General features: G+C 34.1%; 1 protein-coding gene across 1 annotated transcript; it reads left to right on the top strand.

Moving 5' to 3' along the window:
- Positions 1-9,488: 9,488 nt before the first annotated feature.
- LOC114391395 lies at positions 9,489-13,642 on the top strand. Its single transcript, XM_028352397.1, has 4 exons — positions 9,489-10,356; positions 11,708-12,044; positions 12,668-12,749; positions 13,147-13,642. The coding sequence occupies exons 1-4, from the start codon at positions 9,744-9,746 to the stop codon at positions 13,345-13,347; spliced, it is 1,233 nt and encodes a 410-aa protein (XP_028208198.1). The 5' UTR covers positions 9,489-9,743; the 3' UTR covers positions 13,348-13,642.
- Positions 13,643-18,476: the final 4,834 nt, after the last annotated feature.

The following is an 18,476-nucleotide window of genomic DNA, read 5'->3' as shown; positions in this document are numbered from 1 at the left end:
ACTGAACATAAGCAAACGGGTATATGATACTTATGCATGGCAGTGTGAAAAATGGCACGCAGCGTGTTTGCTCCGTGCCCCTATTTAAGGGACCTATAAGGGAGAGAACTAACTAGGCTTTTAGCAATAATCCCCAAGGTAGTCATATCTCTCTTGATGGTTTCTAGAGGTATCATCCCCTTCGAAGAACATATTGCAGCAGTAGGGACTACTAGCAACAATAAGTTTTCAAAGAGAAAAGCTCTAGATGAGGGTTCACTGTAATCAAGCAAGTCGGAGACCTAGCATGATCACAGATTCACCTCCACTCCTTATGTTCCCATGAACCCGGGTATAGGGCCCTTTTTCACTCACAGTGTGTGCAAATAGTGTTAGTGTTTGTGTGCATCAAATGAATAAATATTTACCTCATGCATACATTCTAAAACACACTAAAAGCAACAAATAGTTTATATACACAAGAACATAAAACAAATAAAGGGAAACCAACAAAGGAGAAAGTCATGATAAAACATTGCACAAGATTAAATGGCCTAACTCTCTAAAAAACAGTCCCCAGTGGAGTCGCCAACTGTTGCAACCTACCCTTCGGCGGGAGGGCGACGCGTGACTCGCGGGATGCGTGTTCCACGAAAGGAATACGCGCGGAGTCGCCACCAACGTTTATTTGAGGAAAACGTCGGAAAAACCAGAAAAGACGCGATCTACGAACTTTTAAGTGAAAGGTTCGGGAGTTGTATTTACGCACGGGGGAGGTATTAGCACCCCACACGTCCGCCCCAAGGGACGGCAGCCTTTAATCGAATGTGCAAACATGACTTTGATTTTTTATGTTCCCTTTTTATGTCTCTATATCCTTTATACCCTTTTTATATTTTCTCTTTTTGTGGTCGACAAGGGTGTTTCCCTTTGCTCCTACGTATTCCTCAATTTGGGATGAGAAAATCAGACCTACGTAGTTCTTTTTTATCAAGTGATTCTTTTTACTTAAGACGTGATCATTCTAAGGCGTTGGACCTTAAAAATGATCCATTTTACTTAGTGAGAAATTGAAATGACAAACTTCCAAAGCCTATTTTTGTGGACGAGCTTGACTAGGCGAGTTGATTTTAGCCTTAGTTTCACTTTAGTTATTAATCAATTCGATTAAGAATGAGAAATCCCAAAGAGAAAACGTCCGATTGATTTTCCGCTTTATTTTACTAAAAGATGTTTTTTTTTATTATTATATTATTTTTTACCTCTTTTTGATTTCCAACGTGGTTACGGCACGACCGAACGGTCGGAATTCATTTTAACCGAAGTTAACGGATAATACAATTCAAACGTTCGGTGGAAATTTATTTTATTTTTAAGTTAAGCGAGAAATGACTTAAGTAAAATGGCTTAAGCACGTCAACAGGGGGTATAAAAAGTAAACAAAACGAGAATAAAAATGCACGAAACACAATGTGGACCACTACGGGTACATAGAATGAATCGAAAAGCTTGGTTCGAGGTACTTACCCGTTGAAGATCGAAGAACGATGAAGAACGAATGAAGAACGTCGAAGAACGGTTGAAACCTTTGCGAGATTCTTCACGGAAGACGTTACGGAAACGTTTCGGAAGCGCCTCGGCTTAGATTTTCTTCACGGAAACAATTTTCCCAAGCAAATTCGAAAGAGAGAGAAGTGCCAAAGGGGCTGAACCCTTTTCTTCTTCACTTCCTCCCCTATTTATAGCAAAATAGGGGAGGTGGTTGCCGCCCAGCTCGCCCAGGCGAGCTCAGCTCGCCCAGGCGAGCCAGGTTGCTTCCTCCAGAAGCAACAGCCTTCTGGAGGAATATTCTGGAGGGCCCAAGTGGGCCTGGGTGCTATTTGCACCCCCATTTTTACTAAGTACACCCCCCTCTGCTGTTTTTTGGTGATTCTTTTTTTCGTAAAGTTACGGAAACTTACGAATTTCGTAACGATACTTGTTTTCTTTCCGTAATGTTACGGAACCTTGCGGATTACATAATCATCCCCTTTTTGACTTACGGAATGTTACGGAACCTCACTTAATTATGCAACGATGCTTCCATTTGATTTCCGGTGTGTCACGGAAACTTACGGATTGTGCATCAATATTTTTTTGGTTTTCCGGCATGTCCTAGAATTTCACAAATTGCCTAATGATGGGTACCAAGCACCTCACAAGGACCAAAGAAAGGTCGCATGTCATCAAGCAAAGGTCCCCGGACGAAATTAGGGTATGACAACATATAAGAAAAAAATTAGTAAAATCTGAAGGATAAATAGTTAAGAAAGTTGTTCATTAGCTGCAAATATCCTTCCCTCCTCAAGTGCAAGCTTCTTGCATAGCCGCTGTTGGTGCTCAGAAAATCCCAAAAACAAATCCCTCTTATTACTAGCTATTTTGAATTCTTTAGTTCCTGAATGTACAACCTTCAAATTGTTGCTCGTTCTCCTCTTTCTTTTCTGCAAAAAAGAAAATCAATATCAAAGAAAACATGGATGAAGTCCTAAGGATGCCATGTACATGTGTATTTCTGAAGATATAGTATTTATATTCCATCAAACATACATTGGTTGTTGATTACATGTAATAGACTTTTTATAACATGGTTGCCCCAAATCACAATTAAAAAGCACAACTACCAATCTTTCAGAGTCCTTTGGTTAATTTGTCTTGTCTCCTTATGTGGTGGGGTTTTGTTTAATAATATTATACTTTTGCCTTCCAAAAATAACTTATGGCTGATCCTCTTTTCATTAATCATATTTTGTATGTTATTGTATAACAGATCGTGGGTTCTCCACCTGCCTCCACTCCTCCTCCTCCTCCTCCTCCTACTTTGGACGCATCGGCTTCGACGTCTGCCGTGAAGCGGACACGCAAAGCCTCACGTTTACGATCGTTGTCCACTAGACCACCTGGTATTGAGAGACCAGTGGTGCATGTTGATCCTGCTACCGGGAAGGCCGACGGTCCCCACAAGAAGAAATTAAGAACATATTTGGGGATTGTGGCACGTGATAAGGTGGACATCACCTACGAGAACTGGAAAGAGGTCCCTACTGCTCAGAAGGACCTGATTTGGGAGGATATTCAGGTATTTCTCTTTTCTTATTTGATTTTGTGTAATTAATAGCCAAAAAATACATTATTGTAACAAATAAACTTTGTTTCATGTTGTCAGACAGAATTTGATATCCTAGAGGCTTCTGACAGTAGGACGAAAAGGAAGTTACTACACACCGTGGGGGAGAGATGGAGGCAGTTCAAATCAGACCTCACGAGGAAATGGGCCCTTGCAGCCGATCAGGACAGTGTCGAGGACACTGTCTGTGACAAATACGGCATCAGCAAGGAAAAATGTGTCCAGTTTTTCCAGACTCGCAGAGACCCTTCTTGGAAGGTATGTTCCTTGCCATTGAAGTTGTTTTTCATATTAAACATGATGTTGTTATACTTCATTCTACCCATTTCAAACATTATTGTTTAATTTTTTCAGGATGTGCGTATCAAGGCACAGGCCATCCAGAAGCAGAATACTGCTCCCCATGTTTTGTCTCGTGGGGGTTATGATTATTTGGAGCAGAAGCTCCTGGCTGAGAAGACAAAGAAGAAGTTGTAGGAAGCTACACAGTCAGGAAGCATTGATGGCATCATCGACCCTCCATCCCCGGTCAGACGCCACGTGAAGTGGAAGATGGCCCGCACGAAGAAGACAGGGGAGATGACGACTGAGGCCGCAAAGGAAATTGCTTAGAAGATTGTAAGTCATTTTCAACTAACCATTACAATTATGTTTCAATATTTTGAGAATGCCATGTACCACTGTGTGTTTTCTATGCAGGATTCGTTTGAGGAGCAGGCCACACAGGGATCGTTCGTCCCCCATGGACGTCAGAATGTTCTGGCCGTTGCTATTGGACGTCCAGAGCACCCTGGACGTGTCCGTGCTGCTGGAGCCAGTGTCACCATCAAGCAATACTTTGGATCGGCTCCATGGATGTCCCGCAGCGCTTCCTTCCTGCCTCCTGACGAATTACAACAGTTGACCCAGCAGATCAGGGACCAGCTAGAGGAGTCCATCACAGAGAAAGTGACGAGGCAGGTCATGGCATCCTTCAGCCAGCTTCAGTCACAGATGCAATCTTAGGGACTTGCAGTGCCTCCTGAGCCTTTGGTTGGTCCTGGTCCCTCCAATCCTTGAGTCAGCACAAAGGGGAGTTGTGTTGATCCCTCAGGAAACGATCCTGAGACGGGTGACTCTGACAGGTGCGGCTTGTACATAGAAGCAGATCCTGCCCGCCTGGTTGCCATGGGGAGAGTTTATGAGGGATCCACTCTTGTTCATAACACTCCTTTGTTGCCTGGCCAAGTAAAGGTGAGTGTGGATGAGGTTACAGATGCAGATGCTCCAGTTCCTGTACCCACTGATGAGGTTTCCTTAGTGGGGCAGGCACTTCACACCTTCCTTGCTTGGCCGACACATCTGGTCAAGTCTTTATCACAGCAAGTACTTATTGTCCTTACTATATGTTTCTTCTTTTTAAATTAATTCATTAAGCGTGCCTCAAATTTGGCTATTTAACTTTGTTTTATGAACAGGTAATTGTGTCTCTGCCAAAACCACCTCCGAAGCCCGATCCGGAGGTCGATGATCCGCTTTATCTGATGACATTGATTATCCCAGAGCTTTTCTTGAGGCCTTATCAGGTTAGATGGGATGCCACCGTGTTCGGGGTTGTTAATCCAGATTTCCCTCTGTACATAAAGCACGAAGACCTCTCCGAAATCGCACATGGTGGTCAATGTCTCAGCATATTAGTGTTACAGTCGTGGATTCTGTAAGTCTTTATATAAAAGGCTTTTAATTAATTACCTTATGGCTTTAAATTCATAAATATTTAACTTTGACTTAACATAAACAGACATCTCACTGAAACATGTATGCGAGTGGGGAATTCTGTTATCTATGGATTCCTCGAGCCACAGTCCATTCAGAGGTTTGGGCAATCGCAGTTTGAATCTGAAAGTTACATAAAGAGTTGGATGCAGAGTTCACAACGCGATGTGTATCTTGGAGCTTACTTAAATGGGTAAGTCACAAAATAACAAAATTTAATTAATGTTTACTAATGTACTAACCCATTTTAGGTTCCACTACAGCGGACACTGACAGATGGTGGTCATCCTGCCCAAGGAACACTTAGTTGTCTGGTTTTGTTCATTGCATAACAGGCTAGACAACTACCTTAAGGGGATTATTAATAGGTTAGTGTTCTTTTCAATACATTTGCATTGTAATACCTCAACGTACAACACCAGTTTTTAATTGTTACTTATATGGAACAGTGCTATCAAGGGTCTTGATGATGCTCCACAGCCTAAATCAAAGGCTTCTGCTAGGTGGATTGTCGTCAAGGTACGTCATTTACATAAAACTTCCACTTATATATATTTCTTTATGTGTCTGTACACTAGTTGTTTAATTAATATCCAAATTTCATTATGTATTTAGTGTAATAGACAAAAAGGAAGTACTGAGTGTGGCTACTATGTGATGCACTGGATGCCCACCATCATTTTAGGAACTTTTAGAAATAATTGGAAAGCGGTAAGTTTATTTCAAAGAAAATCGATTTATTTATAATTTGTATTACATTATTAACTTATTATGATTTATTTCATCATGCAGTATTTTAACGATCCTAGACCATTGGAGTCAGAGAGATTAAAAGCATTGCGGATCCAGTGGGCACAGTTTTATCTCCGAGTTAGAGATCAGGCTTAGGATTTAGGGACATTTTTTAACATTTTTTACATTTTGTATTTAACATGAACATTGAATTCATTTGATCATTGTTCTTTATAATAAATCAATTATTTGATGTTTATTATCATTAAAACTGCTTGAAAGCAGAATAAAATGTTTATTTGCTGTGAATTGGGCCTCCTGAAATTGCATTTGACAAGTACAATTTTGGCTTTACTATAAAAACAGAAAATATATATAAAAAAAAAATACTTGAAAACAAAATCGGTTATTAACAAAAACCGATGTTAATATCATAACCAACATCGGTTATTTACAAAAACTGATGTCGATATGAACCTTAACATCGGTTTTCTATTATAACTGATGTTAACGTTTGTATATTAACATCGGTTATTTGTGTATAACCGATGTCAGCGTTTGTATTTTAACATCGGTTATCTGTAGATAACCGATGTCAACTATTGTACATTAACATCGGTTAATTATAAATAACCGATGTGAATATTTGAATATTAACATCGGTTATGTACACATAACCGATGTTATACACAAAGAACTACACCAAATAATATGCATCATCAACGTTGACATCGGTTTTCTAGCAAAACCGGTGTTAAGGGCATATATTAACATCGGTATTTTTAGAAAATCGATGTTAAACTAACATATTAACATCGGTTTTACTGGAAAACCGATGTCAACGTTCATCATGCGTACACTTTTTTTGCTGTTGTTCATTGTGTTTAACATCGGGTATTTAGAGAACCGATGTTGTCATATGTATGTTAACATCGGTTCTCCAAAACCGATGTTAACATTCATACATTCAACATTGTCACTTTCAACATTGATTTTAGAACCGATGTAAAATGTTCTAAATAATCGATGTTGAAAGTGTATTTTCTAATAGTGATTTTAAAACAAATACTAAATTATTTTGTTACTAATATTAGTAACAATATATAAATTTATTTGTTTTAAAATTTTAGTTTTTTAAAATTTAAGTAATTTTTATTATTTATTTCATTTACAAAATAAATAAAATTCAAAAATATTATTAAAAAATTATCTAAATTTTAAATATTCAAAATATATTAAATAAAACAATTTTAAAAAAATATATAAAATATTTTAAATAAAAAATATTTAAAAAGTATATAACATATTATATAAAACCATATAAAAAGTATATATAAGATATTAAATAAAACTAATAGCAAGTAAAATTAAAATTATTTATTTAATAATTAAATAAATAAATAAAATTATTCACAATTTTTTTAAAAAAAATTAAAGCAAAACAAAAGAAAATGAAAAATCCAAAAAAAACTTTGCACTTTAAAAAAATTACGATTTAAAAGTCAGAAAATATAAAAAAAAAATAAACTTACACATAACTTTAAAGTTGTAAATAAAAAATAATTAAATTAAATTCATAACAAATTTTACGACTTCAATTAAAAAAATAAATTCTCAAAAGTTATAACACTTATTATATTTATCTTATTTTTAAGAATAATTCAAAATTGATCTCATATCAAAAAAAGCATAAAAAATTTATATTCATTTGATAAAAAATGTTGAAATAGCATGTGAGACAGATGAATTTGATTGATTCAATCCCGACTCACTCACTTAGTCACTTTCTTCTTATCCTAAAACTCGAGCTCAATTTTCTTATCCTATAAATTAACTCGAGTAAACATTTATCCTTTCATAATATTTTATTATAAATTGAAGTATTAAAGTACGTGTTACAAATATATATTTTGCGCACTTTGCAAGAAATAAATAGCTATATTAACAATTACTGAACATGAGGTAAATATTATTTTGCAAATGCTTATTTACAAAATATGCTTCTCTTTATTTACCAATTTGCAATGCCGATTTACCCTTACAGAAATAAATTACACTGAAATTAATTTTTGAATCAGCTAAAAGAAAACATATATAATTATGGGTAATAAGAAATACCTTGAAAGTTTTACATGTCCTGGCCAAATCCGGGAGTCCTCTGAAAAGTAAATGCCCATCAATGATTACGCCATATTTACCACATAAAACATGAAAATATTAAATAACCATGCAACATAAACCCAATCTGCATGTATATAACGTGATTAAGTCAATCTTTTTTTTTGTTGTTTTTTTTTGGATTTGGAGCATCTTTTAGTTAGAAATCAATAGTTAATTTCAAAAGATAATCAAACTTATTTAACGATTGATTTATCTTTTAGTATAATATATATTTTTATATCAGAATATAAAAGCCCATGAGGGCCCACAAAGCCTATGGATAAAATCCATTAAACTCACGGTTAAAAAGTTATTAATTTAAATGCATTTAAGATATTAAGGCTCATATATTGTGTGGATTGTGAATTTTGCAGGTAGTACATGAAGTTGAGTCCGTTTATCCAACTCTTTTCATATGTACAAAGTAGGGATCAAACATTTCACATATTTAATGAAAATGATTACTTGATAACCATGTCACACCATTTTAATTTATGATTAAGTTAATATGTATATGTATAATTGATTTTTAATTGGAGATGAACTATAATCATCATATACTTAATATCAAAGTAATGATTAAATACATTCTTTATTGTTTAAAATCACACTTTAAAATATTCTATGATTTTATTATGATTAAGAAATAATCTTATTTTTTAAGTATATAATAAGGAGATTGATATTTGTATCCGCATGCATAAAAAAAAATAAACATCAAGAGATGTCAATCTCTTAAATATATTTTTATATCTTGAGAGATTAATTTTTTATTTTTATTTAAAAATAAACTGAATTAAAAAAACACCCGTTTCAATCTAATAGAATTGATATCCAATCATACCTTAAATATTTTTTTAGATTCACAAATATTAATTATTAATTTTTTTTTATTAGTATGAGATATCAAACTCGTCATCTTTTCATCCTTCCTCTCATTCTTAACCATCTAACTATTTTTATATATCCCAATGCTACCTTCAATAAAATAATTTTTTACATCAATTCTTTTTACTACAAATATCCTTTTGACAACAATAAAGCTACGAACAGCAAACCCACAAATCTCACCGCTAAGGTGGTAGTTCAAATCGAAACCAAATACGCCCCTTTCATCATGTGAAAAAAATCAAAAAAATGTCATAGCCCTGCGGTGCACTGCATGTGAGTGGCATTTGGAATTTACACACGACATGACAAGTGCAAGGATGGGTTTCTTGGAAGTCTACAAAATGTTTCACAGACGATGTCCACGTTCTGCTCCCTCCAAATCCACCTTCCTCACTCTCATTATTCCACCTTCAATGAATGGTTCTTGTCCTAAGAAAAATGGTTAGTTTCACTATGGGGTTGCACTAACGTGGTGACTATTATAAAGTATTAAATTCTTTCTCAAAAAACAACATAACTACATATTAAGGTGTTAAGTTAGAAGAATTCAATATTAATTATCCCAATTGATCCACTTGATAATAATATATATTTTTCATTTTTTTTAGTAGTTATGATCTTTTTTCTTTTAAACACATATTTTAATACGTTTGTTTTATAGATATTATTTATTAAAAACAGTCCTATTTAATTTAAATAAACTTATTATAAATAATAATTTATTTTTTAAAATATTTAACTTAATTACAGCATTCGGTAACAATATATATACGTTTGTCAATCGTTAAGTTGTTACCCACTTTTTTCTTTTGGTGTAACATTTCAAAGTGGTGTGGTTGAGTGATGAAGCATGACTAGTCAAAATCAAACGTTGGTTCCTTTTGGGTACAACGAATCTGATCAGATTTAAGTACACCCCGAGATATCAACCTCACGTAAAAAAAGAAAAAAGTAGAAAGAGGGTTAGAACAACTTAACACAGATGGGTCAAAATCAAAACATGTTGTTCAGCTTTCCATTTTCGTAGTGGGATTCTTCTCTTCTTGCTTTCTCCAGTGTCATGAAGAAGAGTTCTTCATCATCATTCCAGAACTTGGGATCTTTCCCAAGTCCAGGGGCACCCTATTATAGGGAGAGAAACATTAGGAGCCAAAAGGGTTGGTGCTCAGAGAGAGTTTCAAATTCAAAGCTTTCAACTAGTGCTAGTAGCATAAGCAGAAGACACACTATGGCAGGGTTAATAACAACACCCTTTTGTGGTGGAAGAACACTGCCATCTAAATGGGATGAAGCTGAGAGGTGGATTTGTAGCCCAGTTTCTGCGTATGCTGAGAGCAGAAGTTGTTCACATGCACAGCTTCAGCGAAGGCCAAAGTCAATAAGTGGCCCTATTGTGCCTCCTGGTGTGGCTTCTTTCTACTCAAATCAGGGTTTGGTTGTGAGAAACTTGGTGGTGGGTTCACCCTTCTCAACTGGGGTGTTGGCACCTGTTGCTGTTTCTGTTCACCACTTTGATGCACATGATGGCAATGTTTTTGGCTATGACTTGGACAGTGGAATGCAGTTTTCTAGGCCTGGGATCAATGAGAATGGCGTGGTGCTTTCTTCTTTGTCCAGTGCTGAACCCACGTGCTCTGAACAGCCCTGTGACCAATCATCTCCCATCTCTCAAGGTAAATCATTGTCTTTTTGTTTTTTAACTACTCTAATTAGGACTTTTGGTATGAACCGAAATATACATATATATGAAGTGCAAACAGTTCTCTTGTTCAGAGAGTAGTAATTGTTCAACATTTCTTATTAGATTTTCAATTTAATATTAATTTTTTTTCTTGAACACTTAAACCAACACTTTTTTACAACTTACACACTTGCAAAATCATAAAAAATAGGTTTAAAAAGATGAATATCTCATCAATTTAAATGTTTTATTATGTTACTCATATTTCATTTCATCTTTGTGTGTGTATGTGATGTTTCTGTGTCATATATTTTAGATAGCCGTGTTAAAGGGTTTGTGTTCATGTTAGAGTCTATGCTTCATACCTTAAGGCTTTGGTACTTTAAATCAACTATGACATTAATGCCCGGTTAAGAACTTAGTCACACTTGAACTTTTCACTCTTTCTCTAAAAATATATTATGTGAAATTGAACCAGAATTTTTTCTTTCCCATAAATTTATCATGTATTACCTGAATTAGTTTCAATAAATACTATAATTACACGAGAGTTGCTATGTTATCCTTAAAAATTTGAGAGTCTTGGTATTTCGTCCAATAGCTCATGAATTAGTTTGAACAAATGTAATAGGAGAGATAATTTCTGTATTAGTACTGTATGTCTTAAATTTTCTAAGGTAGAATTTCTCTAATTACATTGCATATTCCGTATATAGAATATGCTTAATATATGTAATCAATTTGATTAGTATAAGGAGAAACTGTTTCTGACGCGTGATGGCTACTGTTTGTGCCTAGATTTCAGGGGATAATTAATGCGACTGTGCTGTATTCAGATAACATTGGCCAAAAAGACAAATTCATTCATTAAAGAAATAAAGATTTTTTCAAAGTATATGCATTGTTTAATCATTTGCTAATATAATTGGGCAACTTTGGTCTTGGGTTATCCACCGCTAGCCGGTAAATCGGTGAAGTGTTGCAAGTGCTTTTATATTGTTATAATCACTAGGATGAGGTGGTCGCACCGAACTTTTTTTTTAATAATGATAATTAATTTATTTTACTCTCCTTTAGGACATTGAGGTATCTCTATAAGTTTCTATCAGCTTATTATGAAACTCATTTTCAATTGAGTTTCTACTATTTTATCACACTTAAGCTTTATGTCTTTTCTTAATAATGTATTTAGTGAGAATCAAATTTAAATCTTTTCTATAAATTTTGGCATGTAATTGTTAATTGAGTTACGCTAATTAGATTCTACCGCATAATCTATACACCATTATTAGTTGACATTCGAGAATCTACACGTTCAAAAGGATTGTTGTTTGAATTTACAGATGAGAAACAAGGAGCGATGAATGAGGAAAACGTAGCATCTCATTCCTCAAGGTGTGACAAAGGTACCCAAATGAGTCTAGGAGAGGCAGAGAATGATTCACATTCATCTCCTAAATCTTGTGCCACTTCAGTTGTGGAACAACAAGAATGGCATTCTCCTAAATTAGAGGTCAGAGATGTGGAAGTCGACAGCCAATCTACAATTATAAGGTGGTCCAAGAGGCATGCAACCAAATTGCCCAAAAAAGACACTTTACACAGCAAAGATTCAAGAGAGATTAGGGAAGAAGACCAAGCATCATGGGATATTGATGAGCCAAACATTGACACTTCCAAGTATGTGTTGCTTAAATACTAAATACCACAATTTTTAAAATTCATGTTACATTAGTCATTTTGGTTCCTTGGCTAAAAGGTGAAGGTCGACCCAACATAAGTGAGACCTAAAACGAAAATTGAGAAACTTTTTCTACTTTAAAGAAAATAGTGAGATATGTGGGGTCTTTTAGTCAACATATGTGACCTTTTTTTTTTTTACTTTAAAAAACTAATACCAAATGTTGATAAGCTCAAGCTTTAGTTTCTTTATCCTTGGGCTGATCCTGTAAAAGGTTACATTATTCATTAGGTGTTGTTTTTGCTGTTATCCTATCAGAATTGAAGCTTTACATCGTTCATTTGTCAAATCTTTTAATGTAAATTTTGTTATGCAAATTATCGAGATAAAACTTCAATTCTGATTGGAAACAGTACAAACAATAACTAAAACACTATCTAAGTTTTCTCCTTTCTGGATATAAAATCAATTTGGAGGCTGCTAATGAATGCTTTTCAGTTCCTTAGATCATCATGGACATGATATTTGAATCTCTTCCACATTCATTCAGAGAGCAACATGCATATAATGCTAGTGTTTTACTTCTGCATTTATCCATGAACTTCTAGCTGTTTTGGCGCAGGTTACAGAGAGAGGAAGCCAAAATCATCGCATGGGAGAATTTGCAGAAAGCAAAGGCTGAAACTGCAATACGGAAACTTGAGGTTTTTTCTATTCATTAGTATAGTGTATTTTCTTATATCATGTATGTTTGGGGTCTAACACAATCAGTTAAAAGAAGATATTAAATTCATTGAAAGAGGTTGCTATATTGCAGTATAGACTATAGTAAAGCTCAGAAAATATACGTAGAAAGTGTATATATAACACAACACCAGAAATGCTAGGAACACATTTCCTTTTATTGGTTGAAATTTATTGAAAGTCACAAAATTTTGTGGTTCCCACATCATATTTAACAATTCTATCCTTATTTTGTAATTCTTAATAAATTTTAACCAATTAAAGAATGTGTTTAAAGGAGTGTGTTAAAGAGTATGTTCCTAACGGTCTTCAACACAACAATTTAATCTCTTCTAACCATGATAGTATTTAACACAGATGAAATTGGAAAAGAAGAGATCGTCATCAATGGATAAGATTCTAAACAAGCTGAGAAGGGCACAGTTGAAAGCTGAAAATATGAGAAGCTCATTACCTGTACAACAGGGCCAGGAGGTTTCCAAGTGCACAGTATTTTCGTTCTCCAAATATGCTCAGATATGGTCTCCAACCACTTGCTTCAGAAGCCATGATCAGTGAAGGATCCTATGTAAAATCCCTCAATTCATTGAGGTTTTTTTACCACTTTATAAAAGAAAATACTACATTGTCTTGATGACAGACAATTCCACGCAATTGGCATGTGTTAGAAAGCCTTACACCATTATTTGCACCTAGGTACCTATGTATTATTCTGTGTATATAAGAAAGCACAATGGTTGTGACGAACTTTTTTCCTTTTTCTTTTATAAACATTTTTTTTCTCTCGTTTTCTTTATGAACACACCAAGTACTCGTAGATGGTGATTGAGGATAAATTATTGCATTGTCTAAAGAGTACCTTAATCTCAGTTAATCTTTACATAATTGAATTTTATTAACACTTTTTCTTTACATAATTAGTACATGGTAGTCATGTATTAATTAATGGTGACAAAGTCCAACACAGCAGATGTCTTGATATCGTGCTATCAGTGTGTTTTGATATTCAATTTTGTATCGTACTTGTAATTTGTAAACTCACCAAGGATCTTCCACCTCAGAAAAGTCAGCATATCAGTAGTGTTGTATACTTCTTGTCAAGGTGTAATCACGGTTAGAAGTATATGAATTTATTCTGCATCGTGAATGACGATAGTTGTCCTTGCGATCCTAGAATAAATTGAAACCAAAAAAATGTGTATATATACACTTGAAAGATTTATAACAGACGCCAACATATTTTCATCATATATGAACTATACAAGGTCAAACATTTAAAGAGATACTAGTATTCTATCCGTGCATTCGCACGGACGTCCTTTATATTTACACATGTGTACATTTTTTATTATCATCCATGTAGTACTTTTAAGAGTTTAATTGACTTATAATAATGTGTGTAGTGTCTTTAACTCAATTCAATTATCTTTTAAGTTAGATGTGGAATCATATTATTTATTTGGAAAAAATATATTATATATAAGAAAGTTTGTGATAAGAATAAGAGAATTGTCGATAACTCATCCAAACTTAAAACATTATACGCTAAGGTAATAAAAGATAAGAATAAGAGGGTTGCTGATAATTGATCCAAATTGAAGATATTATACCATAACTTATATAATTTATAATTATTATATGTATGTCATTGTAAGTCAGACATGCTGACATTTTAGAAAAACCATTTTAGCAATGGCAAATCAAAAGAGATACACCGATAATCAACACCAAATGTTAAGTGAAACTATTGTTGTAAAACAGAACATTAAACTCAAACTCAATAACTCTTAGTTAACTTTTATCACTCCAATCACGTTTCCCATTGCAGCATCAAAGGTAAAGAGAATTTTGTCTCCCTTCTATAGTTTGTTATATTTGCAGTAACGCTTCCAACCTTTTTCAATCTTCATTGTGTTTTTGTGAAGTTGATGGATCAAGCCTTTGCATTCAGTAATAACTCCACCCAGGAACTCAAGAATGACTGAATCAGACTTAGCTTGCATTAAGATATTCACAACATGGAAGGGTAAGTTCTGGTAAAAATGAAATATAATAACCATTAAAATTTTTGGGTATGCAAAGAATTGAAATAATTGTATTCCAAATTAAAAGTGAAAATAAAATAAGTGAAAGACAAAAAATTTAACCATATGAATTGGCTTCATATTGCTTTGTACTAGGTCAAGGTTGCTTCAAATAAGACCTCTTCTTAGTTGGTTGCATCAGGTGACTGAGGTTTGGGAAATTAATCACATTCTCCACCCTCTTGAGGTTGAAGTTGTTCATTTTTTAAAATAGTAATTAGGAACAATGAGTGAAAAGATATACAACAAAATAAAAGATTAAACCTCAACAGTTGTTCTATTATGAAAATATAACTCAAAAAATTAATCATTGGTAGTCTCGTGTTTTAATTTCCTAACCTGCAAATTCAAATACCTAATTGAGTAAATCATTGTATTGATCAGATTCATAAAATCTTATGAGTAATTCTTTTAGTGATAGTTCAAGATGAAAACTAAAATTAAATTTAATTAAATGAAATAGTACTAGAAGTTGCAGTAGATGTTTAGAACAACTTACATTTTTAGAAGAGTGTGAAACTGATAAATTGGACAAAACATCTCCAAAATCATCCATCACATTCCTGAAAGTAGAACTTGAGAATTGAAGTAAGACTTAAGTCAAAGTAGAATGTACACCTCAATATTAGTTTGAACTACTAAAAGTTGGAAGTCATAACATAAAGTGCTTTTCATGTGTGATATAATCAAAATTTTACCAGTTAAAGATTACGGAACACTTCTTTGAAGACTACATTTGTCGTAGTATTCAATGGTCTTCCTTCCTTATCATGTATCAAGATCTTTAATCCTTGTTTACTCTTAACTCTTGAGACTGCTACATATAGTTGACCATGACTAAAAACTGGTCTAGGCAAGTAAAGTTCAACACATTCCAATGATTGATCCTGAGATTTGTTTATTGTCATGGCATATGATAGCATGATAGGAAACTGCCTCCTAATCAGTTTAAAAGGTTATGGTGACTATGATGGAGACATAAAATTCTAGGAATATATATCTGATTTCCATATTTGTTTCCATCAATGATTTTTTGTTGGATGACATGGTTTGCTGATCTTGTCACAATCAGCCTTGTGCCATTACACAAACAGCCTTGTGCCATTACACAAACCTTCAGATTGATCTATATTTCTTAAAAGCATGATCAGACTTCCTACTTTAAGTTTAATTTTATGATTAGGAAGTCCTGATGTCCCAAGAGAGTTTAGAAATTTAGGAGTAAGTGCTTTCCATGCTTGGTTGTCTGCTGCATTTGATTTGTATATCATATCTAAACTTAAATATTCTTTTTCACCTCCTACAATTATTAGAAAAATGGACAGATTAATGCAGGATGTTTTATGTTTGCAACACTTATTTCTAATTGAATTATGCATAAACTATAATAAATAAGTTAGTACCTGGCACTAATGATAGAAAAAAATCATTTATCTCATCAACAGTGTCAATTGTAGAAGCCAAAATAGCTCTACATTGCAAATACTCATTATTGTATTAGTCCATTAAATTTGGGTAAGTGTTGCTGACAATGCCCTGTATAGGGCCATTAAAATCTAAGATGAGAAGCTCTTGCGAGATCTCTATTATAGCATAACCATCATTTGGTTCAGAAATTTTTCCATCTCCAATATCAAGTATCCACTGGGAAAAACTGTTGAGTTCACTTACAGATAAGTTGTTCATACCAAACTGTAAATGCATGTTTTTTTTTTGTCAAAATCAACACCTCACAATGATCCCATATATATGATGCATTAATCGTTGAATGAACAATATCAAATCGGCTTCCTCTTGGAATAACTGGTAAGATTTGATGAAAATCTCCACCAAAAACAATGACGTTTCCTCCAAATATTGTAGAGATTCATTACCAAGTCCCATGATGTCTCCCAGGCTTTTATCCAGTGCTTCAAAGCAAAATTTATGGGCCATAGGTGCTTCATCCCATATAATCAACTTTGTCACTTTCAATAGCTCAGCTAATTCACTACCTTGGTGAATATTGCAAATTGAGTCATCAAAAGTAGAAACATGAATCTTGAATTTAGAGTGTGCAGTTTGCCCTCCAGGTAACGCCCTCCAGGTAACAACAATGATGTTATTCCACTTGAAACCACTGTTAAAACAATCTGTCACTGACTTCTTAATGTCAAAGTTAATGTTTTCCACATCAAGGTTTTTCCTGAACCACTATAGTTGTATAAAAAAAACATCTTACCTTCCTGTCTATCCACAGCTATCATAATTCTGTCAAATATATTTCTTTGCTCATATTTAGAAGTAGTTAAATAAAATACATCATATTAGAGAACAAAAAATAGTACTTGAAATGAAAAATTTAATCAATACATCCTTTATTTGTACATTTAAAAGTTTTCTTTTACCTGTAAGAGATTTAAAGTAATTATCGAATTGAGATTTCAATTCAGTAACATCATAATCCAACTCTGCACAAATGAGCCTATGTCCCAAATGTGTTGTGACATAATGTTGTGATTGGAGGAACCCACATCAACCTTCCAATTGTATAACCTGACTTGTGTGGTTTCCAAGTTCTTCTAGTTTTGACATAGACAAACTTGGACACAAACTGAATATAGGTTAGATTCTTTGCCTCTGGATATTTTCTATTTGCATCCATCCAGGAGGTAAATATCAATTTGGTAACACTTGGGTTTAAAAGAACATCATCAATCACTTCGTTATCTTTAAAATAGACTGCTTGTTCTACAGGTAAGAGAAATAATAACCTTTCAATTGTGTACATATCTGTAAACAAAGCAAAATTAAACATATTTCAGTAACTTATAATTTTATTGTTAAAAGGTCAATGAATAATTTTTAATTTGTATTGAAAAAAAAATGTGACATGCATGCAACCACTTTTCCCAAAATATGTTTCTTTGTCAAGTCTGCCAAAAGTTCTTCAAATTTGATTCTGAATACTCTTGACACTATATCAGGCCGGTCATGTGCTTTCAAATCCATAGACTTCAACAACCTTTCAATTTCTGGCCAGTAGAGATTACATGTAAAAGTAACAAATAAATTTGGAAATCCAACATGGATACATATAGACATTCCATCAAAATAAAGTTGATCCATGAAGCGTCGACCTCCTATGAACGATGAAGGTAAAATCATTATTTTTCCTCTGCTTGAACCTTCAGTTTGGACACCTTGTTGTGATTCAGTCAAGTTAATATATTTGTCAACTTTTAGTTTTGCTTGATTCCTTCTAAAGAAATTAAGTCTCTCTGCCTCTAGTATTGCATAACCATCTACCAGGAACTGCTGAAAAAGTCTCCTAGACCGAATCAAAGTTTGTGCCTCATTTGCTCGAGTTTGGATTCTAAAACACAACCACTCCTTGCTTGTAAGTCGAATCCTTTTTTGAGAAGTATATGTTGATCGGTGAAGAACATCGTGTCTGTAACCATCTTCACCGTAAGGAAACAAAAGAGGGTATTGAAAACTTAAATAGCTAGTATGCAATTCATCAATTCATTGAAGTTTTCCACTCTACGTCTCCATAATAATATCTCTCTTTGAACCTGTATCAACATCCCCAACAATTAGGGCAACAACTTTAGATACAGA

This window comes from Glycine soja, chromosome 17 (genome assembly GCF_004193775.1).
Source record: "Glycine soja cultivar W05 chromosome 17, ASM419377v2, whole genome shotgun sequence".
NCBI lineage: Eukaryota > Viridiplantae > Streptophyta > Magnoliopsida > Fabales > Fabaceae > Glycine > Glycine soja.
Note: the sequence above shows the minus strand (reverse complement) of the source record. Positions and strands in the feature narration are given on the sequence as shown.

What these genes read in the sequence shown, in the direction of transcription:
- LOC114391395 (XM_028352397.1), top strand. Translation starts at nt 9,744, where the DNA reads ATGAAGAAGAGTTCTTCATCATCATTCCAGAACTTGGGATCTTTCCCA. An exon ending in CCAAACATTGACACTTCCAA is followed by an intron (nt 12,045 to 12,667) that starts GTATGTGTTGCT and finishes GTTTTGGCGCAG; the next exon opens with GTTACAGAGAGAGGAAGCCA. An exon ending in CTGCAATACGGAAACTTGAG is followed by an intron (nt 12,750 to 13,146) that starts GTTTTTTCTATT and finishes TATTTAACACAG; the next exon opens with ATGAAATTGGAAAAGAAGAG.